The following is a 24,672-nucleotide window of genomic DNA, read 5'->3' as shown; positions in this document are numbered from 1 at the left end:
GAATGCATCATTTCCCCCTGTTATTTGGTTTGCAAGATTTCGTGGGAGCATAATATCCTGGGTTCACACACTGAGGAGAACAATTGGATTTGAATGTAATTAGGAAAGTTCACAGCTCAGAACAAATTGGTGAGGAAACGGTGACATCAGAAGCTGACTCTAATTGGCTGTGCTCTTAGGAAGCGAGAGCAGAAACTGGAAGCTTATTCCGGAAGTTTCCTTTGGGAAGCAAGCTGGTTGAAGTCAGTACTTCTGCCTTTCTCCCAGGTGAACATCTCGTTGTCCAACATGATAGTGTTCATTTTCTTGGGTAAGTGAACTGTGCTGCTAGTTCTGAATTTATTGCAATATTAACTCTTTATACATTGGATGCTGTCCCATCTAGCCTAAGCCTATGGGGACATACAATAAGAAATGCCAATTATGTTACTAACTTGTACTCTGATGTTATTTACTGCTTTTGAGAAATGTGCATTTACCTGCAGTCACTTGTTTCTAACTCTGGAAAATATGAAACGTGATCATTTAATTACTCATCCCATTACTCCTGCTCCTGCAAAACAACCTAAATGACTTTGAATCATTTATTAAGATCTACCGAGTTTCCATATGCACAAGAGCCTTTGGAAAATGTCATCTGTCTAGTATATACTTACAAGTTAAAGGGCGACAAGGTTTTGTATATCTGTTTAGCTTTGAAAGCAGATTAAAAAGAGAGGGCAACACAAACTGTCCCTCTAATTTTCAACCTTACTATCCAGGGTCAGCTGAGTGGAGCAAAGTTCCCGAGCTCTGCATTAAAACTCTGCCTCTTGAGTGACATTCATGGCCTACAGGTAAAATGTGGGCTCAAATCTCTCATGTTGGATCATTATAAGAAGTTGGTCCAAATAATTTTCCCTTAACACACAGCCCAAAAAAATCTACTTCATAGATATGTGATTGATGAAAGTTAATATTTTTCTTTAGGATATGTTAGCATCTACGTATCAATTTCAGGATGAGGGATAATTGTGATCATATTGGATATTAATAAACAAACCAGGATATTTTCTTTACTATTAGCTATGGTTGTTGATGAATGGAGCTAAATAAGAGCCAGAATATAATGTATGTTATTCCAAAATACATTAAAAAGAAAAGGGAAAGCAAAATAAATCAAATCCAAGAAAATTAGCCAGGAAGTAAAGGGTCCTTTGCACGTTTTCAATGTCTCTATGGAAATTTTCATGTTGAGAGATTTGTTTCTCTCATTCCTCTAATGTTTCCTTATTTCTTTTTTATTTTCTAGTATTTTTAGTTTTGCTATAAAGATAAATCTATGAGTTTCAATTTTTGTAGCAATGTATCAGATTACACAAACCATATCACTTTTTCTTCAAGGCTTTGGTTGAAAAGGCTAGAGTCATTCCCTGTCATCTTTTACTTCCAAATTAACACAGAAACCAAGTTGTGTGAAAAAAAGAAATTATACCTAACATGGTTAAGACTGAAAATTTCTCCAAACTGCACAACTCTTGTTCAGTATTGTGTAATTACATGTCATGATGAAGCAAATTCCTGTTGCCTAAAACCATAGGGGAAATGGTGAATTTGTTAAAAATGTAACAGCATTCCAATTTTCTTGGAGTCTTAGAAAACAAGGCTTGGAAAATGCCATATTGATTTCCAAAGTGGCTATACAAGTTTGCATTCCCACCAACAGTGGAGGAGTATACCCCTTGCTCCACATCCTCTCCAACATAAGCTGTCTTCAGTGTTTTTGATCTTAGCCATTCTGATGGGTGTAAGATAGTATATCAGTGTCGTTTTGATTTGCATTTCCCTGATGACTAAGGATGTGGAGTAATTCCTTAAATGCCTTTCAGCCATTTGAGTTTCTTCTGTTGAGAATTCTCTGTTTAACTCTATAGCCCATTTTTTAATTGGACTGTTGGGTATTTTAATGTCTAGTTTCTTGTGTTGTTTATATATTCTCGGAATCAGCCCTATGTCAGATGTGGGGTTGGTGAAGATCTCTTCCCATTCTGTAGGCTGTCGGGGAGGGAGATACTGTGATGAATGAAGACCCCAGGGGAATAGGAAGAAGCAGAGTGCTAGAGAGGTCCACAGAAATCCACAAAGATACCTCCACTTTAGACTACTGGCAATGGTCGAGAGAGTGCCTAAGCTGACCTGCTCTGGTGATCAGATGGCCGAATACCCTGGCTGTCATGATAGAACTCTCATCCAGTGTCTGATGGAAGTGGATGCAGAGATCCACAGGCGGGCCCCAGGTGGAGCTCCGGGAGCCCAATTGGAGGGAGAAAGGACGGATTGTATGAACGAGAGATATTGAGAGCATGATTGGAAAAAGCACAGGGACAAATAGCCAAACTAGTGGAAATGCATGAACTGTGAACCAATGGCCGAGGAGCCCCCATGGAACTGGACTGGGCCCTCTGGATAAGTGGGACAGTTGATTAGCTTGAACTGTTTGGGAGGTCCCCAGGCAGTGGAACCAAGACCTGTCCTTGGTGTATGGGCTGCCTTTTTGGAGCCTGGGGCCTATGCTAAGATACTTTGCTCAGCCTTTGTGTAGGAAGGAGGGGACTGGACCTGCCTTGGCTGAGTCTATGAGGCTGGGCTGACTCCCCAGGGGAGGCCTTGCCTTGGAGGAGGTGGGAATGGGGGGGTGGATTGGGGAAGAGGGCTGGAGGTGGGAGGAGGGAGGACAGGGGAATCCGTGGCTGATATGTGAAATTAAGTTAATTATAAAATAAAAATATATATTAAAAAAAGAAAGAAAACAAGGCTTGGAAAGAGGTAACAAAAGAAGAGATTTACTTAATGTCTTAAAACTTGTAGGTCATATTTCTGACTCAATTGTGGTTCTCTTATTTTTTCCATTTATTGCATAATCAAGTGTCTGTTTTATATGTTTGATAAAAGAAATTGATTCAGTTATAAAATACACTAAATTAGTATTACTATTTTCTTGATTGCTTTTAGAAAATGTCCCTGAAAATAACTTGTAAATATCTGGATGACTTATTAGCTATTTATATAAACCTTATCTGTTAAGAGCTAAACTGATGTAAATCAAACATATACTAATTGAATACCCATAAAACACAACCGTGTGTTAAGAATACAATCCTGCCGGGCAGTGGTGGCACACGCCCTTAATCCCAGCACTCGGGAGGCAGTGTGAGTTCGAGGCCAGCCTGGGCTACCAAGTGAGCTCCAGGAAAGGTGCAAAGCTACACAGAGAAACCCTGTCTCGAAAAACAAACAAACAAACAAACAAAAAAAAAGAATACAATCCTGAATGTCCCGTATTAACTGTCCAGTAAATGTAGAGAGCATAGTGTTGTAGACAAGCCAATGAACACACACTGCAGGGCAAGAAATTCTACACCTTCGGGACTTCTAAGCTCCCAGGGAGACAAAAGAGGGGTGTTTGCTCACTTGGGTTGTAGAAAAAAAAGAAAGTATAGAATTCATATTTCCCATAACATAGATAATGATCATAATCAGTTTTAAAAGACAAAATATTATCCCAGAGAACAAGAATTAGATTGCTTACTAGAGGCCAAAGGGTGAACTTCAAAGGGGCAAGGCAGCTTGGAGTACTACAGAAAGCTTTAAGATATCTGGGGTGCATGTGATAAAAAATATGAAAGCCATGTTATGAGGAGCCACCCAAAGAGACTAAGCAAAGAAATGGCCATACTAAAAATGTATTCCATACATAAGGTGACATAAAGAACTGCTCTTACTCAAATAAATCCAGAGGCCAGGCAATTGGCCAGGGAAGGCTGTTCAGTGGCTCAAAGCACAGAGGCACAACGCTTACAGGGATAGATATGGTACGTTGAAGTTGAGGATGCATTAAAATATCTCTTATGAATTGTTTGGATATCTATATTATCAGTGTCATTGCTGATGAAGTACAGTGATTCACCATAAAGGATTAATGATGAGGACAAGGCTAAATAAATCTGAGTCTACAGTATGCCAATAAAGGAAATAGCTTTTTATCTAGGCTTGGTATTGAAAGTATTAGGGCTTAGATTATATATTAGAGAATCTTTAGTCTAGATATTTTATTTCAAGCCATGCAAGAAATAGGATTCTCCCTGAAGAGTATGAATAAAACCAAGAAAGTTCTGAAAACAGAATTTGAACTGAAAATATATTTTAACTGAGTGCTAAGAGGATGACAGGAAGCCTCACTCTCAGCAAATGGTATAAGGTGGTGAATCATCAAGAAACCGTTTCCAGAGGAAGAGAGAGACTCTAAAACAAACAAATCATCAAAGCACCCAGACACTGACAGAGGAGACACAGTCTTAAAAATGTTCCATTTTATGTTAAGGGGACATAAATGACATTTTTTTAGAAGTTGTTTAGGGGCTGGAGAGATGGCTCAGTAAAGAGTACTTGCTGCTCTTCCTGAGGATACAAGCTGGGTTCCCTGTGCCCATGTTTGGCAGCTTGCAATCACTTTTAAACCAGCTCCGGGGAATCTGACTCCCTCTTCTGGCCTCCGTGGGCACCCACACACATGTGCATAAGTGCACATACACATAAATTGAAATAAAACTGTTTTTAGAAGTGGTTTTGATGGAATGAAAGTAATAAAAATTTTACGAGTCAAGGAGTAAATGCAAGGTAAGAAGGCAGAGCAGGCAAATAATAGACCTTGTCTAAGAATCTTATACTGCACGGCAACAAGGTGGATCTGTAAGTATTTCTGTGGTTTGTGGATTTAGAATTCTTTGGGTAGAGACCCAAGAATGGTAGAGCTCGGTTTATTTTTGGTTTTTTGAGAATCTTCCACACTGATTTCCACAGTAGCTACACCAGTTTACATTCCCACCAACGGTGAATGAGGGTCTTTCTTCACATTCTCATCAGCTTTTGTTGTTTTTTTGACAAGAGCCATTCTGACTGATGTAAGATGCAACACCAATGAATTACACATTTGCGCTTCCTTGATGACTTATGGGTACTGAACATTTTATCAGACAGAGGGACCATGTAGAGGGGGGAAGAGGATAAGGGAGAAGTCTAGCAGAGTCAAATGAGACTAAAGGATACATATTTGGGGAAAAAAGTCACAATGAAACCTGTTACATTGTATCATAATTAAAACAGCTAATGAAAACTATCTATTTACAATAGAGAAACACAGAACTACGGGGAGGGGGAGAAAGTTTGTTTCATCCTCATAATAGTTCTGCCACATTGTATTGTCCATAATTCTGCCTTTCACTATCAATAACTTAGATCTGAGGAAAATGGCCACCATGCTGTAACATTGAGAACATGTCCTTGTTTTCTTGTTGCTGTTGTTCAAGCTGCGAGGCTGAGTTCAGAAAATGAATCCTCTTCCCAGACGAATGGCTGTGTACATTTAGTGCAGCAATGCTTGATTGATGCAAAAGGCTGTGAGCAGTCATGGAGATCAGTGGAAGACACCTGCCTCATTCCAGGTAAAACCCGGTGTCAAAAGTCCACCCAAATGAGTAGCATGGAACCAATGCAGCAGTGAGATTTCATATTATCTTATAGAATCCTAGGAGCTAAATCAATTTTCCTTTAAATTCTTCACTTAATCTTGATGCTTGACCTTAGTTACCAAACTGTACACTTAATTACTAATGGGCCCTTGTATAGCAACACTGAGGGCAGTTTCGGCAAAATTTCAAATTATTATTATTTTTCTCTCACTATGAATCCTGTAATTATATGCCTAGTCCTAGTAACATGACTAAAATTTTATTTGCACATTTGTAATATACTATGTATACTATTTTCCATTCCTACTGTGTCATGGACAAATTAAAATATGTTTTAAGATTTGTAAAGTGCAAATGTTCGGAGGGCGGTTCCAGATTAGAGCAAAGATTGTAGTGACTGCAAGAAAATATAAGAACTGAGCAGGCAGAGGGAAATGAAGAGTGAAGACTCCATTCCACCCCCAAACTCTTGAGAGCAGACTTCTACTGTTGTTAGAGGTGACACCCAGCGACCCGGCCCCAGAGCATCGGGAGAAACAGGAACAGGAATGCTGGGCCCAGAGTCTGAGAGTTTTTGTAGTTGAGGGTGGGAAAAGAAGAGGCCATGACTTTGCCACATCCCGAAACTACCTTCTCATATAAGAAGTGCTAGGTAAGCCGGGTGGTGGTGGCGCACGCCTTTAATCCCAGCACTCGGGAGGCAGAGCCAGGCGGATCTCTGTGAGTTTGAGGCCAGCCTGGTCTACAGAGCGAGATCCAGGACAGGCACCAAAACTACACAGAGGAACCCTGTGTCGATAAAAAAAGAAGTGCTAGGTGGGAGATAAATGGAATTGCCTATTTTTTTCAACCTCTGGGCGCATGTGATGGGGTTAGCTGCTCTCATGTGATGAGGTTAGCTGTTCTCTGAACTCCCTGGAACCTTTGGCCTCATGTCTTGCTTGCTTTCGTCATTGTTGTTGAGGAGGAGGTGGGGGTGATGTTGAGTGACCAGTATTTGTAAAACAGCAACAAAAGTCATCTGAACAGTCAGGTCGTTGAGTTAGTATTGCTCAAAGTACTTTAGCATTCGCTAAAAGTAGACTGCTCTAAGAGGCCGGTTACACAGGGAAACACATTCCCATGGTGTTGTTATGCCAAAGTCGTTTTAAAAATTATACTCTACCATTATGACAAGTTTGTCTTTGTACTGTGATTATTATAATTAAACATCTCATGAAAATTGTGCAAAGTTTAATAAGAGACCAAGAGGGGAAAATGAAAAATATACTGCATGACATAATGTTTCCCCGCCCTTTCTATGAATATTGGACAATATACTCCTACTGAATCTCACCTACCCCTAGAGTGTTCTGGGTCAAAGGCAGTAGCCTATAGTTCTAACTATGCCAGGGTCTCCATCAACAGGACTCGAAGGACTCCAAAGGATGTTACAGAGGACTTTGCTTCTCTGCCCTGGAGAGAAGACAAAGATATTTACATCCATAGGAGAGTTACAGCTAGTGCTTACACATTTGCTCAGAATAAAATATTTTAAGATGAGTTCAGAAAATGACAAAAACAACCCATATTTGTTTTGACAATGAAATCCTAGCTATATTTGACAAGGCAACTTTAAATGTGGTATTAAAATATTACACTTAATATGTCATCTGTTATAAGTTATTTATTATGTTAGCTAACAAATCTAAGCCATTTGCAATGAATTATGATAGTATTTGAGTAATTATTTTATATATGAAGCAGAGAGAAATGTCCCTAAATATACAAGTAAAAAATTCAATTAGTTTTTTAATCTAAAAAATTGTAGGTTAGAGCAAATTAATTTTTAACCAGAAAATGAAATACTGGTAATTATAAGTGACTGATTCATTCAATGTTACTTATAAAATGCTGTCTAAGTGTTAGGAGAACTTTAGAAACACATACCTTTTAATATAGTTTTAGAGTAACAAGTACAATAAAATATGTCACAACAAAAGAGCAAACAAAATAGTTAAAGAGATGGGATAGCTGAGACTGAATTGCACCCCAGCCCCCTGTGTAAGGTCAGCTTGGACATTACCAAACAGCAAGCATTGGTATTCCACTGTGTGCAGAACATCATTTCAAATACAGAAAGCTTTAAGGTATTTTGGAAAGCATTCTACAGGTGGAAACACTAAAATGTGTATTTTGTTTTAAAAGTCACTTCTAGACCACCCCACACAGATTTCCTGGTATTCTGGCTCTTATAATCTTTCTGTCCTCCTCTCACATGATGGTCCCGGAGCCATAGAAGCAGAAACTGTGTATCCACTGGGGCTGTCTGGGATCCACATGATTTACTGATCTCTGGATTGTGTGCAGTTGTGATTATCTGTGATGGTATACATTTACTGTAAAGAGGAGCTCCTTGGGATTGGAGAGACGGCTCAGCAGTTAAGAGCACTGGTTGCTTTCCAGAGGACCCAGGTTAGAACCCAAACACCCACATGGCACCTCACAATTATCTATACCTCCAGTTCCAGGGTATCTGGTGCCCTCTTCTATTCCCCATTGGCACCAGGCAAGCATGTATGTGGAGTCTAAACACACAGGCACACAAATAAAATGAAGTAAACCTTAAAAGAGAGGGAGGGAGAACTTCTTTGATGAGTGTTGATAGCTATATTTATCTCTGGGTATAAGGACAAGATTTAGGATATAGTTGGTCTGGCAACTTGTAGTAGCAGATTTTCTTCTAAGATCTATGATCTCATTAGGAGGGGGGAAGTTGGCTAGGTGTCTACTACCAGGCATGATTTCTTCCCTGTTGAGTGAGTCTTCATTCCAATTAGAACTCTGGATACCACTAACATGTGGGTGCCACTTACTGCATCTTTATGAATATAAATATACAGGCTCTCATAGAAATGGCTGTATAAACAGGATTTGAACAATGGCAAGACTAATAGACATGCTAGTGAGGAAAGGGAAAATCTCAGGGGATCACTCCACTAGACAAAGAACTACAGGCAGCTGATGACTGCTGAGAAAGAGAGAGTTAGTCTCTCCTAGGGTTGAGGGGCGTAATTGTTTGTCCAATACAAAGTATCAGCCCTGAAAAGATATTCACACAAACAATAAAACAGACTCATCAGGTTGTATTTATATATCTGTGCAAACATGTACATATCTATCTATCTGTCTATCTATCTATCTATCTATCTATCTATCTATCTATCTATCTATCTATGTAACAACGATAATCAGAGAAGAAAAGTTTACCAATTTGAGAGCAGGAATCATTGAAATAGTAGGAGGAAGGGGATTTGAGAGCAGTTTGAGGAAGGGAAAGAAAGGGGAGAAATGATGTAATTATATTTTAATTACAATGTATAAAACTTTTAAATAAGAAAATGAACCGGGGAGTCCATGTGTAGCTCAGTGGTAGGGCATTTGTCTGCTCTACAAGTGGGCAAATTACACCCCTCTTGGGAGGGATGAGGGGGGCAAAGTAGAGTGAGAAAGATTACCCTGGGAGGTATGGTCAAGTTTCTCTGTTTTCTGTTTGATGTTTGTAGTTCGTAAGCATTGAAGGAATTCTTAGTAGTTACACTAGCAACACCACCCTTGATCCAGATGCTCCTAGATCAAAACCTCTCAATAGTGGATTGCTTAAAAACAGAGCCCAAATTTTATGTGTATGCAACAGATCCTAATTTGTTTTGATTCACTCAGTGTTTGTGGGACAAAAGATCTGTCTTCTTTGGCGCTTTCTGGGTAACTTAAATACCCAGGGGCCTGGTACTTTGAATATTTTCGCCATATCAAACTTAATATTCGTGTATTAAAATGCATCCCATAGCCAATACTATTTCTGTTCATTGTTAAAAACTTGGAGGATAAAGTCAATTTGATGAACATCCTTTAGCAAACCAAGATAATCTTACTAAACTCGTTAATTTCTTGGGTTGATGTACTAAAAGCACTTTGTGAAGGAGAAATAAACTTTATATTCAGATTAATATCTTCAGTGTTATATGTGATTATGAAACCCAGGTGACTCCTGCAAGATAAATAACTCATCACATTGTAACCTGAGTATCCAGTCTTTGGTGGAAAAAAATTTCCAGCTTAAAGAATGTCTTTGTGTCGATGACCTCCACTGTACAGTGAACAAACTTTTTGGGAAAAAATGCATCAATCAGACAGGTAATATTTGCTGAATCAGCTCTTTATTTCAAATCTGAATCCCATTCAGTCACTGTGCATTCATTTGTTGTACATTTACTGTATTTAAGTTGATAATATTTTATTGCTATGTCTGAGTTCAAGCAGGATATTGACATAGTTTCTTAAATTATTAATTCTGTTATATACCTAATGCTGGCTGTTAAAACTAAATTGGAAAGTACTTTCTTTTCTATATTCTAGAACAGTATAGAAAGAATTGATTCTCTTGCTTTAATTATTGGTTTAAATAGTACTATAGCTGCACAATTCATCATGTGATACATAAAATATAAATTTATATGATTAATTGTTATAGAATTGGCCTAGTTTCAATGCCATGAATGAACTTTTGTAGTTTCTTGTTGCTGGTTGTTTTATTAGTCTTTACTCTTAGGCTCTTTGGGGAAGACCACCACCCAGCTCCTATTATTACTTGTAAATGCCTTGTCTTAGCTTGGCTTATTTCTAGCCAGCTTTTCTTAACTTAAATTGTCCCATCTACCTTTTTCCTCTGGGCTTTTACCTTTCTCTATTTCTGTATATCTTTCTTTACTTCTTACTCTGGCTTGCTGTGTAGCTGAGTGGCTGGCCCCTGGAGTCCTCCTCTCCTCTTTTTCTCGCTCCTTGATCTTTTTCTACCAGATTTCTCCTCGTATTTATTCTCTCTGCCTGCCAGTGCCACCTTTCTCCTTCCTTGCTATTGGCTGTTCAGCTCTTTATTAGACCAATCAGATGTTTTTGACAGGGAAAGTAACACAGCTTCACAGAGTTAAATGCAACATAAAAGAATGCAACACATCTTTGCATCATTAAAACAAATGCTCCACAGAATAAACAAATATGGCACATTTTAAAATAATGTTCCACAATAGTTTGTTGCTGGAGGGCTTCTCTCCAGGTTCCACCAAGCCCTGCAGTCCCACAATCCACGTATAAAATAATCACTCAGACGCTTGTATTACTTATAAACTGTATGGCCGTGGCAGGCTTCTTGCTAACTGTTCTTATATCTTAAATTAACCCATTTCTATAAATCTATACCTTGCCATGTGGCTCGTGGCTTACCGGCATCTTTACATGCTGCTTATCCTGGTGGTGGCTGCAGTGTCTCCCCCTCCTTCTTCCTGTTTCCCCAATTCTCCTCTCTCCTTGGTCCTGCCTATACTTCCTGTCTGGTCACTGGCCATCAGTGTTTTACTTATATAGAGCGATATTCACAGCAATAGTTTATCTTCCATTTATCATAATCGTATTTATATTATAGTGTTTGTTTATTTTATTTTCTATGTGACTCTTTATGACTTCTATCTTTGTAGATCTCTGTAATATTCTGCTTAGTATTCTCTGGTTGTCTTTTTTAATATCTGTAGAAGTTGTACTGTCCTTTTTAAAATTCATGCATTGATAGTTTGCTCTCTCTCTCTCTCTCTCTCTCTCTGTGTGTGTGTGTGTGTGTGTGTGTGTGTGTGTGTGTGTTTTTCTCATATTTGGTGGTGTTCATCTGTGTTCATTTGACTATAAATTGGTCTTCATTTGCAACTTTTGTTTTTAATAACAAAAAAATGGCCATTGCGTGCTCACTCATCTGTGGATGAATCTTCTGTAACCCCACCCCACCTCCAATCAAAGCTCGGGGAACACTGAAGAAGAAAGAGTGGAAAGACTGTTGGTTAAGTGCAGGAAGTTGGGAAGGAGGTGTGAAATACTGTCCTCTGGACATGACACAGCAGTCATGGTTGCCTGCACAAGACCCACACAAAATAAAGCCATTCAAAATTCCAGCATGGGTGGGAGAGGAGCTCCCAAGACCGCACCCCTAACAGAGAAGTTATAGCATTTGATGGCTAATAAGAGAGGGAGAGTCACCTTTGTTTGGAGATAGTGATACATCCCAGTGAATATTTCCATAGCCATTTCCCAAATAAAATTAACTTGACTAAGTGGGCTGATAATAATAAGAATAATAAAAGAATGAAGAAGAGGACATAGTGTCTGGAGTGAGACAATTTGGTGGGTCTCAAGGGAAGTTAAAGAAACCTGTAGGGGAGGGATATAACCAAAATATATTGTAAACATGTATCAAAATTTCAAAGAATACATAAAATATAATATTTTATAGTTACAATAATAAAACAATAATACAAAAATAAGAAAATAATTGCCTTTGCACTCAGTTTTAGGTCATTTTATAAGGGTCTTGGTAGCACCATTTTTTTCATTGACTGGATGTGTTCCTTGATAACTTACTTACTTCTTTTCCCAAGAAGGAAAAAGCAGGGCACAATTGCAGTCATATCAAAGCAAAACCAAACTCCAATAGTGTAACTATCTCAGTGTCCAAGTCTGGGATTTGCTCACAGTATTCTGACCTTCAAAAGGCTTGGGAAACTCCTCATCTTTGGCTCCGCCATCCATAGAACACATAGCTTGTCTTGTAGGCTTACTCCAAACACACTGCTATCTTTGGTGGATATTCCATGGTCCTAGAATCTCTAATATGTTGTGGTCTCCACTGAAACAGGCTGTACCTCCAAAAATGGCCTTCTGGCCTCTCTGCAGGGGTTTTGACCCTAGTACTTAGTGACAAACCTCAGCTTCTCTCCACTACCCCTTTAATCCTTGGGTTTTCACTTCAACTTAAGCTGAACCTTTACAAAGGCCTCTGGCTACTCTGAAAGGATTCCATCATAGCCGCATGATGCCAAGCCTCAGCTGCCCTCCATGACTGTTTCATGCCTTCAAAACCAATACCATGTGGTAGTCTCTTACACATTACCAAGCTCAGCTGTCCTCATGAGAAGTAACCTTTGCTCCCCTGAACTACCGCCTCTGTGTGCTCGTCCTGAGGAAACACTTCTCAGAAGATTTCACCTGAATATCATTTCCAATTAACTTCTCCTCTGCTTCATCACTCCTTCAATGCATAGTTCATTTAGAAGATTGCTAATTCTCAGATACCCGAGATTTCCTGGATACCTTTCTTGTTGATTTCTAGTTTAATTCTAAAGTCAAGAATTAAAGTCAAGTCTATTTCAGACTATCTCAGTTCCTAACTAAAGTAAAAATTTCCAAGTATCACTTTGCACACTGTGCTGTGTTCTACTTGATAGTCATGCACCCATCCACAATGAATGTGTGCATTGACATCATAGCAGAGGAAATAATTGCGACTTCAAACACTTCATAGAACTGGTAGAGTTAGGTGAACTGAGCTCCTTAGGGAGGGAAAAAGAAATAAATGTTGTAACCAGAGGCAATAAAATGAAGCTGCAACCATTTGAGGAACAACAAAGCCTTTGTTTTGCTGTGTTGTAAGATGGAGAAGCATCTCAAGATGATGCGAGAAAGAAACCAGATGCTATACATCGGGGAAAGTTGGACTCACTTGCCTTTCTAAAGAGATTAGATTTCATGATTTGCTGTGAGGAGCTGTTGTATAGTTTAAACAGAGAAATGAAAAATTCATCTCCTTTTTTAAAAGTCATTTCCAGGGATTAGAAGAGAATGAGAGAGGGAGGGAGGGAGGGAGGGAGGGAGGGAGGGAGGGAGGGAGGGAGAGAGAGAGAAAGAGAGAGAGAGAGAGAGAGAGAGAGAGAGAGAGAGAGAGAGAGAGAGAGAGATCACCCATGTCCAAACTAATGAGAGGTGTCACGTTTTCAAGCTAACACAGTAGCCCTGAAACTTCTAAGATATACTTCAGTGGAAAATTGTGAATTATAATCATGAAGACTTGGTGACCAGCTGGAAATGAGTGTGAAGGCATGTAAAAAAAAAATATGAAGAATAACATTTGCTAGTAAAATTTCACAATCTAATTAAAGAACCCAGAACTTGTCAAGTTGGTGAAAAGCTGTTTAGCACAAGCACATGGTGACTGTTGCAACACCCACCTCTCTAATCAATCTCCCTTCCTTCTCCTTAGCCCCCTTCTCCCTGCAACTTCTTTTCTACCATTCACATAATTTTCTTTTCTTTAGCAATAGGGAGAAAAACAACAAACTATCAAACTTCAAAAGCCAGAAAAAGAAGACAGAGAGAGTAGTCAACCATTATAGATATGAGAAACCAGTACAACAGGACGTGGAAATGACATTATTTTGGCAATTAATGTGTCTTCTTTATTTTTTGGTTGAAAGTAGACTGAGTTACAATCATTTGTAATGTTTATTCTAATAGTGACGCAATTTTTTTTCCAAGACAGTAAACTCTTAACTCAATGGCCATCCTCATGTCATTTTCACAAAATATCATCACTTTAACAAGTACAGACAAATTCAGAGAGATTGAAGTCATTTCACATTAAAAAAGTTTTTTTCACAGAATAGAAGTTCATTTAACATTACAATGTGAAATATGGACAATCCAGGCAGCAGAACCCTTATCTGATGACCTGGAGGTGGAGACCTAAACATTCCCTCGAGTGTATTTCATTATGGACCATTGGAGGGTTACAGTTTCAAAGAGCCCCTAATAGACTGCCTACAATTCAGCTTAGAGAGAAGAGGGACATGATAGCTTCAGTCTCATCATTCATTGTATTCCAATCTCAACACTCTGGAAAAACCTTTAATCACACTGCAGAAAAAAAAATCTTCTCTTTCCGTGGCAACACTAAAACCGTCCCTAGTGTATATAAACCTACATTTTTAAGTTTGGATATTTTTGATTCTGCCAGAGTTTCCAGAATAGTACCCAAAACTAAATATACTATCATGAAATATATTGTGTAAACACTTAACTTCTCAAAGTTTGAACATTAAAATCATATGTTCATTCATAAAAATAGTTATGATTCACTTAATATAGGTAGACACATCATAATCCCTGGTGCAATGGACATAAAGCTGAGTAAAGCTATTTAGTAGCTAACATCATAGAGTAAAACAGACATTTAATAGGATTATGTAATTTAACCTGGTTTATTTCATATATATATTTAGTTATAGCTGATGCATATCATAAAACAGATTGATATTTAAGTAGATATATAAAGCTTATTGGAAAATAAATATTTTCTAATGAAAATAACTATACATGGCCAATATAAGAGGAACTAACTACATGCAGACAATCTTCATTTACATAGATTTCACAATGTGTGCCCAGGCTTGCTAGCTAATGTGGTCTCTGTTCTTATTAGTCTGACTTACAAGCAATTTATGGTGAGTTCTTATTTGAAAAATGTTTGAATACTACAATAGTGTGTGTTTCAAAACATATTCCAGAGTTATAACTATGGACAAGTTTTTATAATGGTACCATAAGTAGATTGTAAGTAAACATTTTCATAGCATGAAGTTAGCTATATGGTGTTTATCTCATATACCTACAAAGAATTAAAAAAATGAAACTGTGAGGAACACTTATGCAATAAAACCAATAAAAAAAAATCTTTGCAAATGTGGAGGTCATCTGAAGTATCTCAGAGGCAGAGATATGTTTTAGAAACAGACCCCAAAGCCTATGCTCAGGGTACCCAAAACTTTATAAGGAAGCTGCATTTCTCATCTTCTTTCTGTGGAATGAATATACTATGGGTTACTGGCTTCTATGCAGAGTAGAACAGCCTCCAAGAGCTGAAAATTGCTACTCGAGTATGGCAAAAATATTTTACTTTATTATGTGCAAAAGCAAAATATAAATTATAAATGTGTATCATTTTACTTTATCTTGTCTTATTTCATGTGCATGTGTGTGATTGGATGAAAATGTGTGGAATTACGTTGTATGAGGAGCTAAAAGGCTGAGGAAAAAAAAAACACCTGAAAGAGTATAAGGAAAAAAAAAACAAGAAAAACATCTGAGAAACCTTTTAGTAAAGGCATATTTCCAGAAGGCAATGAAAGGTTTTAAAAGTTTATGGGAAATAATGTATTAAATTTGCATATTTAAGTTAATTGAAAGTTGTGTCAATTGTCAAAACGCAATGAAGACAAAAGTGAATGAAACCCAAGCATCTCCAAGAGAAGAAACTCAGTGCTAATACTGTATATGTCCACAGTTGAAAACTTAGTATGTCTGTTTCCTAAATTTCAGATCATTTGGAACAGATGCCTTAAAACAATTTTCCAATATTTTGAAAGATATTGAAATATCGATATAATGTATTTATATTCTTAAAAAAGACATGAAAGAGTTTATGAACACATAAAGAGTAAATGGACTTAGTTCTTAAACCATTCTTTGACTTTATTCCTAGAGGAGACAGCAGGGTCTTCCGATCGGGTGCTGCTGTCAAACGTTCCACGACGGTTCCAGAGGAAAGGTTCATCTTTAACGGCCGAGAGGACGGACGGCTGCATCGCAGCAGCAGAGGCCTGCCGGGAATCTGAGCACTGCACTCGGCTCCATGAGAACTTTAAGAAAGCCTGTGGCAAAGGAACTGCACAATGCCACACCCTTAGCGGCCGACTGTTGTGTGTCTCCCTGAGAGAGAGCCTGAGAGACACGGTTTTGTGGGGCTGTCAGTGTGGTTTCCCTTTGGAAGGAGACTGCATTCGGATTTGGAAAAGCTTATTTGAAGACATTTGCATCCAGGATACTCAAATCAATCAAATTCCCACCGTCAGTCAAGACAAGGAACATGGACTCCAGGAGGACATGGCTTCGGGTTGGTATTTAAAGGAATAATTTAGGAACACTGAGCATAATCATAAAAATGTGTTAACTAAAGAATACTTAATTTCTAGTTCTAATTGTCATTTCTACTTTGAAGGTTAATTTTAAATTTCTCTTAGAAATTAAATGTTTGTAAACCTTCATACTATGCCAATGGACAGAGGGTATCAGAAAGAATGAAGCATATTCCCAATTTTATTTATTCATTTTTTCATTAAACAAATGCTTAGGGAACATTTAGATCTGTGTAGTGAAAGAAGGACATCTGTCCTCCATTGAAGAAGACTGCTACATTTTTTTAAAAAAATTAAAATTAATGAAGCAGCCAGTGTAGTGGCACATACCTTTAATCCCAGAACCCAGGAGGCAGAGGCAGGCAGATCTCTGAGTTCAAGGCCAGTCTTGTCTGCAAAGTGAGTTCCAGGAGAGCCAGAGCTACTTAGGGAGATGCAGTCTCAAAAAAACAAAAACAGAAACAAACACACACAAAAAAGAAAAAAAAAACAGATAAAACAGGGGAAAAGATAGTCATTTAATTAGAGTCTCTACCTTTCCACTATAAGTTCTAAACCCCTGAGATAAAAGAACAAATAGACAAAAATGATTGCTCTCTAGATTCTTGACTTCTCAAGGTAGGAGTTTCTCGTGCCATTTTCCCGAGAAACTGATTGTGAAGATGGTTTGCATGCACAGTATTAAGAGGAATGCTTATCAGCAGAGCCGTGGAAAGGAATCCACAGGATTTGATAGAGAAGCTGAAATGCATTGCAGTTGCTACAAGAACTTAGTATTTGCACACAACAATGGACTTGCAGAATTTTCTCCTATTAAGACAAGGGACTGACACCCTGTCCTCCTCTTGTGGATTGCTAATGGGCATTAGTGATGGCCCAGGTAAGTCAGTAACCTGTTGGGTAAACACCATACCTAGAAAAGCACCAGGTAAAGGTGAACCCTCACTCAACCATACTCACAATTGTTATGAGACTTCAATGATTGCGCAGCACACACTTGTTGGATGACAGACCGGTATAAAAAAAGATAGATTCTGAATATGTTTATAAACGTGAAACACGTGGGAGTACATGAACAAGGGTTGAAGTTTTTTTGTTTGTTTTGTGTTGAGTCACTAACTCCAAAGATAGCACTGTCATTCTTTTAATTAATATGGACAGTTTCCAGAAGAAAGGGCTTTAGTGGAGGACAGAGGAAATATCCAGATCCAGATGTGTATATTTTGAGTCTGCAATATTTACTAGATATCGAAATGGTGAGCTCAAGTTCTAAGTATGAAATTTGTGTTTAATTCCATGTGTGGCACAGGGACATGAGATTTGCACAGAAGGTGAAAACTGAGAGGAAGGGATAATTCATTAATAAATTATAAGCCTGTTGGACTAGTCAAGATTAACAACAACAAAAAAGTTCATGGTATCTTAGACCAGAGTGGTAGCAAGATGAGATGAGGTCAAATTCCCAAGCTGTTGATACAAGTGGGTCAATTTAAGAAGAAAGCAGAAATCGATACAATTAATAAAAACACCCTAGCCTGATTCCACTTCGAGAGTAAGCAGCCATCAGTACTGATCATGTTAAGGAAGAGAAGACAAAGGGGGTTGATTCTGACACAAATTTAGGAAATGTTTTCTAGTTTTTGATGCATTTGTATATGATTGTATAGCTCAAGTGCAGGTCTGGTGGGTGCATAATTGTTTATCCCCAGGGCACAACTGTCTTTTAACTGTTTTCAATAATGGACCTACTGTTTAAAATGTCCTTTTGGAAAAGTGCATGCATATATACATATACAAATATAACATATACACATCTGAAATGACATGAGGTTGGCATTTAATATACAGACAGTTTATTGTACTGCCTACAAAAACAGCATACTATCTGAAACAAAAATCGCTCTTTTATACTAAAAGTAAATGTTTTGTGGTTTGGGCCATAACTACCCCCACAACGAGTTGGTTGTTCTATTCAGACTGAGAACAAAGCCCCGTAGACTAAATGGTTTTGAGAGAAGCAGCTTTATTCTTCATGGCATGGAAACAGAAGGCCCAGATAGTCCAGTGGGGTCTCCTTTTGATAAAGTCTCCCTTCTTCCTTGGCCTCTTGCTGTATCCTTCTATGACCCTTTCTTGATGTGTGCTAAAGAATGGGTATGGGAGGGGATGGAAGAAGTGTAACCCAACCAAGCAGACCAGTGCTCCACTATTATGACCTTATTTGTCCCTCACTGATTCCCTAAAAACACCATATCCACACACACATACACTTGGGGTTAGAGCTTTAGCATTCATTTATAGATACTTATTTAGCATAAGTATCTAGTAGATAACAATAAACTGATTACAAATTGATGGGTCACAGGTAGGTTTTTGTTTTTTTGGGTTTTGTTTTGTTTTGTTTTGTTTTTGTTTTTTTGAGACAGGGTTTCTCTGTGTAGTTTTGGTGCCTGTCCTGGATCTCTCTCTCTAGACCAGGCTGGCCTCAAATTCACAGAGCTCTGCCTGGCTCTGCCTCCCAAGTGCTGGATCAAAGGTGTGCACCACCGACACCTGGCTTAAGGGTAGTTTCTTAAATATGTTTTAGTCTATAGCACAGACTTGTCAATTTGTCCAAGTAGTGGTGTTTGTCTGTATTTGTATGTCTGCATTTGTATTTTTAGAAAATTTGTACGACTCACTGAAATCTGGTTTTTGTTTATTCATTTTTTAGAATTTTATTTAATATGGGGTTGTACCACAGAAATAGAAGCCAGCTCTTCCTCAGAAAGACAGGAGGAGATTGGATTCTAGAAGAAATGATGATTCTTGACCTAGTCAATAGAAAAATAAAACTATACAGTAACAGCAGCTAGAGCAGTACAGAGCCTGCAGAGGTTGGGACATGCAGCACTGTGAAGAACCTGCCTATGGTTGTACAGTTGTTTGCTTGCAGTGGGCTGATGAGCAAGGAGCACAGACAACCCAACAAGGACCAGTTTAGTCATGCGGGGATGTTTATATCAGAAAACAAGTTGATGTCTTGGTAACAGTTGACAAATAATTATATTAATTAGATGTTTTAAAATGAAATTCTGAACATACCATTTTCCTTAACACTCTTTGCACAGGTCTGTTGCTGTTTCTTGTATTTTGTGTTGGCTTTAGTTGTGTTTATTTCCTAGGAAGCTGTGGGATATCAGCTACAAGGACTGCACACTGCTGTTCTCAAGGATGCCACCTGGTACCCAGTCCAAACCCAACTAATGCTTGTGGAATGAAAGATTCTGTCAATGAAATTTTCTAATTCTACCTTTATGAATCCTGAAATTCTTAGAGAATGAGATACTCAGAGGTGGAAATAATTTTAAAACTGCATTTCTACCTGATTTATGATTCTGTTGGTAGGGAAATTTCTTTTCCTTTACTTTCTTTTTCTTTCTGTCTCTCCTTTGTTCAAAAAAATACTCCTGCTATTCTTTTTTCTTCAGGTCCTTTTTTTTTTTTTTTTTTTTGCTTCACTGTACCTGGTCTAGTCATTAGCGTTAACTTATATTTTCAAGTAACTGAATCCACAAAACAAGGCTTTTTAATTTACTCACATGGTTTTTCTTCATTTATCTCTCATTATTTTTTAATGCCAGAGAATAAGTAAGTGTCACACCCATTTGTAAATATTTGGTTGACTATGCATTCATAGCTCCAGAAAATTTTAAAAACTATTCAAGAGTGAAATAGGTTTCTTGTTTTCTTTCTAGGTAACATGAAAAAGGATAATAATCACAACTGGGATCTAACTACCCCTTTGCATCATGGTAATGCATATAAACTATTATTTTTATCTACATTATAAAAACTGGTTGATATGATATGTGTTATCAGGATTCTTAATGATATGCTGATACAACGTTATTTGTGTTGTTTAAAGGCTGCAGTGGAAACATGCTGCAAAATCATGGCAGTCTTTCCAAAAAGGGTTAGGAAAGCAACTGCTTTGCCCTTCTGTCATCTATTTATGAATATTTTGGAAATTACTCTTTCATTGAAACAAAAAGTTGGGTAATTTTTAAGTATATTTTGATCATACAAACCAACTGTTTTTGTGTATACCTGTAGTGACAGCAGAGGTAGTGGTCTCTCTACACACACACACACACACACACACACACACACACACACACACACACATACATGCATATATGTGTATATTTTTTTCATAAGAATATGAACATCTTCATAGGCAGCAATAACTGTGTAGCACTTTTGTTGGGAATTTCTTATCCATCCCCAATTAACTGTGGCAGAACAATGATTTTGACTCATGACCCTGAGCTCACAATAAGTTACATAGTTCAAATTCTATTTCTGAAGATTTGTTGCTTGTTTTGAGAAACTTAGAGTTAGAGACGTTTTTCCCCTAAAGCCCCACTTCAGTTCTATCCATTCCCCACCAATCTGGATTACAATGCACATACAGTATTGAAGAAAGATGATTCAAACATTGCACCCTGAAGCTTCAGTAAATTGTAAATTTATAATTTTAAAGAAATCATAGCAACCTGGTACACTTTTGTACTCACCTTACAGAATTCCCATAGTTTCGTTTGCAAGCTCTATATGTACAACCTTATGCTTATTTTTCTATGACCTGGGCATTTTATTGCTTTCAGGATTCAAACAGATGCAGTCTTGTTTGGAAGTGACAGAGGCATGCGTAGGGGATGTGGCTTGTAATGCACAATTGGCCCTTTACCTTAAAGCATGCTCAGCAAATGGAAATCTGTGCGATGTGAAACATTGCCAAGCAGCCATACGGTTCTTCTATCAAAATATGCCTTTTAACACTGCCCAGATGTTGGCTTTTTGTGACTGCGCTCAATCTGATATACCCTGTCAGCAGTCCAAAGAAACTCTTCACAGCAAGCCATGTGCACTGAACATAGTTCCACCCCCCACTTGCCTCAGTGTAATTCACACTTGCCGAAATGATGAATTATGCAGGTGAGTAAAAACACACATACCTTGCTTTCTTATTTCGGCACCTTATTTATTATAGTCCAACCCTAACATTTGATCTCCTTCCATTGCTGGAGTTCCCACCATACTCCAAATGGTGTAAATAAAGCCAGACAATTCCTATTGTGAATCTGTGGTACATGTGTGGTATCCTTTTTGAAATTCAAATGTAAAATGCAGAGTAGGATTTTACAATAAAGAAACCCACTATGTTGAACTATGATGGCCTATATGACATCTTTTTAAAGATCACGTTTGTCCTGTGTGTGTGTGTGTGTGTGTGTGTGTGTGTGTGTGTGTGTGTGTGCGCGCACAAGTGTGTCAGTACATACAGACAACAATCTTCATGAGTTGGTTCTCTTCTTCCACCATGTGGGTCCTACAATTTTAGCTCTGTTCTTCAGGCTTTTTGAAGTTGTCTTTCATCCCTTATCTAGCTCACTGATCCACAATCAGCTTTTTAATTAGCCTTTTTTTTAAATAATGTGGTGATGTGATTACAGAATTTTTGTTATTGTTTGGGTTTTGTATGTCTTAGATAAGGTCTTCCTCTGTATACGAGGCTAGCCTTGATTTGATAGTTTGGGACACGAGTAAGAAATGCAGGACATAATGAGAATATGGACTAAACTGAGGTGGGGTTTACAGGTAGTCCCCACTGGTCCCACACTAGGTCATTCTGCTTCAGCTTCCCAGCCATGGGATTACGGATTTGTCATGTCCTGCTATGCCTAACTTTTTATAATCAAACTTGAGGGTATGGGGAGCACTCACAGTCTGTGTCCAAGCCTGTTCAGCCACTCAGCCTTAATAAGTCAATTAAAGGTGTCAAATTAATACTGGAAAACAAACAAAAAGGAGACTTAGTCAATGTGGCTTCACTGGGAGGAGGAAAGAACAGATCCAGTGAAACTCCCCACCTCCAAGCCCATCTTGGGGGAGGCTGAAGCGATATTAAAATCTAAATGGAAATCCAAGGATTTGCATGTCTAAGTAGCTCCAGTCAAGCTGTCACCTGCCCACCACTGACCCATCCTTGTCTGGGCTTCGGTCTCATCTGGTAAGGTGACTGGACAGCTTGTCAGAAATTGTGAAGTCTCTTTTGGGGAGACATGTTCCCCAGCCTTAGGTTTTACTGTCCAACAAAAAAAAATCTAAAAATAATTTTGTGAATTCTATTTGGTATAATTAGGAATGTGGAAAAAGAACAAAGTGTATCCCATGGTGTAGGAAAACTAGATTGGAAGTGCCTTATTTGAATTTTCCTGGGGGGGACAGTGTCTAAATGTCAGCTCCAAAATCATATGAGGTTTAAAATGTTTTTTAATTAACTTCTCTCAGGTAGTTCAGACTGCAAATCGTCACCCATTGTGATAAAAAAAAAATAGTTATAATGGAAACCCTCCTGAGAGGACAGTAATTTACACAGTTTCACTGTTTTTTAATCCACACTCCTTATAGCGACATTTGAAAGTACAAAGTTAGCTTTGTACTGGGACCCAGAACTCATTTTGCCCAATGCCAGTGTTTCCCTAGGTGAGAGGTCGTCACATATTAATGTGAAATCATTCTATTCACAGGTTAAATCCAGGCCTTCATTCTTTTTCTAGGGCACACTATCGGACATTCCAGTCAGAATGCTGGCCCCGTGTGACAGGGAAGTGCCAGGACGACGAGACCTGCATCAGCACATTAGGCAAGCAAGACCTTACTTGTTCTGGGAGTGACAGCTGTAAGGCCGCCTACCTGAAAACCTTTGGGACAGCCCTTCAAGTGCCATGTGCTTGCAGGAGCATCACGCAGAACGAAGAACCTTTGTGCATGGCTCTCCAGCACATGCTTCATATCAAATCATGTTTCAGTAAGTTATCCAACTAAAAGGTTGCCTGTATATCTTCTTACCTACATAAATATCTATCTTGTTTTCTACTATATCATAAAGACCGTAATCCGGCCAACCCCTCCCAAAAATGTTCATAAAGACAATTTGCATTTGCTATTTTGGTTATGTTCTGGTTTTGCTTTTTTTTTCTCATTTATCATGTTTTAAGTTGATAAGTTACCATTGAGTATCATTTATTGATTTTAATGTGAAAAGTATAAAAGGCTTCATTTACATGCTAAAAATATCCATTATTCATAATTATGTAACAACAAATTAGCTCCAAACATTGACCTAAAATCATTAACCATGGAGCCTCTTAGCTGAACAGTTTTATACACTTGCCTTGGGTGCATTTTACTGATCTTTTTGTCTATATTTGATCACGTATTGACACTCATGCCTCATGGTTCTGCTGAGGCTGGGTTGGCCAAGATGGTATTTAGCAAGCATTGCTGGCTGGTAGTACAGCATGGTTCTCCTCTGGTGTTCCCTTCAGTAATATAGCCAGTGACTATTACCTGGTGCAGCAGAATTCCTAGTGACTAAGACCAAATATGCAGGTATTTATCAAGTATCTCCTAAGGTCATATTGTAAATATACCAAAGGGCAAAGCAAATCACATGCCAATCTCAGAAAGACTGTAGGAACAAACTACAAAAGGATGTGGATAGTCAGAATGGGCTCAACAGGGTATATTGATTTAAAAATCTATAATTTAAACTGTCCTGCCCCTGAAGTATATTTTTCCTTTCATTTATTTTTCTGTCCCCTTAGACTTAGCAAATGTACTAATCAACCTCTAATGATAAGATGGGAAAAATATTTTTTAAAAAGTTCACTTTTAATGTAAGGAAAAGAAAAATGAAATTTAGACCCTGGGCTTAGTTAGGATTGAGTATTCTGACATCAATCACTCTCTTAAGATTCTCGACCTTTTTCTGAAAACAGTTCATAGGACATACCAGAGGAGCTTGGAGCTCCTGCTCACGTGTGTTTCTGTCTGCTATCATTCCCCTCTTGGCAGTGACAGTCAGTTTTCCAGAGAGTAACCTGTCTCTGCCTGGTGCCCTTAGCCTTGCCCCTGTCTAGTCCAAAGAAGTTCCTGTGTTTGTTGTTTCAGCCCCCTTCCCTCTTACACACTGATCTATGAAGGGGTTGGATGGGGCTTTTGTAGTTGAAAGGATTAACAGTGATCAATCTTATCTCTTACTCATGGCCTACAGTCATCTTTATTCAGTATTAGAGAGTTCATATTTTAACCTCTCTCATCTCTGTTTGAAAAACCTAACAAGTTCCTATCTCAAGTCATCATTCTTATTGGAAAACCTTACACAATACTAATGTAGAAGAGTCAATTTATAATGTCATCCATGCTATTTAGTAAAACACCCTATCTGAACTATGGATTATTCAAATGTTGAATCTTCATTTCTTGTACAGAATTACTAGTCTCTG

General features: G+C 38.2%; 1 protein-coding gene across 1 annotated transcript in view; it reads left to right on the top strand.

Moving 5' to 3' along the window:
• Positions 1-288: 288 nt before the first annotated feature.
• Gfral (GDNF family receptor alpha like) overlaps positions 289-24,672 on the top strand; it is a 57,214-nt gene continuing 32,830 nt past the window's right edge. Inside the window, exons 1-6 of the mRNA XM_076575399.1 lie at positions 289-310; positions 5,346-5,480; positions 9,531-9,683; positions 20,074-20,130; positions 20,986-21,316; positions 22,942-23,192. Of these exons, the coding sequence (XP_076431514.1) occupies positions 289-310; positions 5,346-5,480; positions 9,531-9,683; positions 20,074-20,130; positions 20,986-21,316; positions 22,942-23,192 (949 nt within the window). The remainder of the gene's footprint in view (positions 311-5,345; positions 5,481-9,530; positions 9,684-20,073; positions 20,131-20,985; positions 21,317-22,941; positions 23,193-24,672) is intronic.

Source organism: Peromyscus maniculatus, chromosome 7 (genome assembly GCF_049852395.1).
Source record: "Peromyscus maniculatus bairdii isolate BWxNUB_F1_BW_parent chromosome 7, HU_Pman_BW_mat_3.1, whole genome shotgun sequence".
NCBI classification, from domain to species: Eukaryota; Metazoa; Chordata; class Mammalia; order Rodentia; family Cricetidae; genus Peromyscus; species Peromyscus maniculatus.
This window is presented reverse-complemented; position numbering and strand designations above follow the sequence as displayed.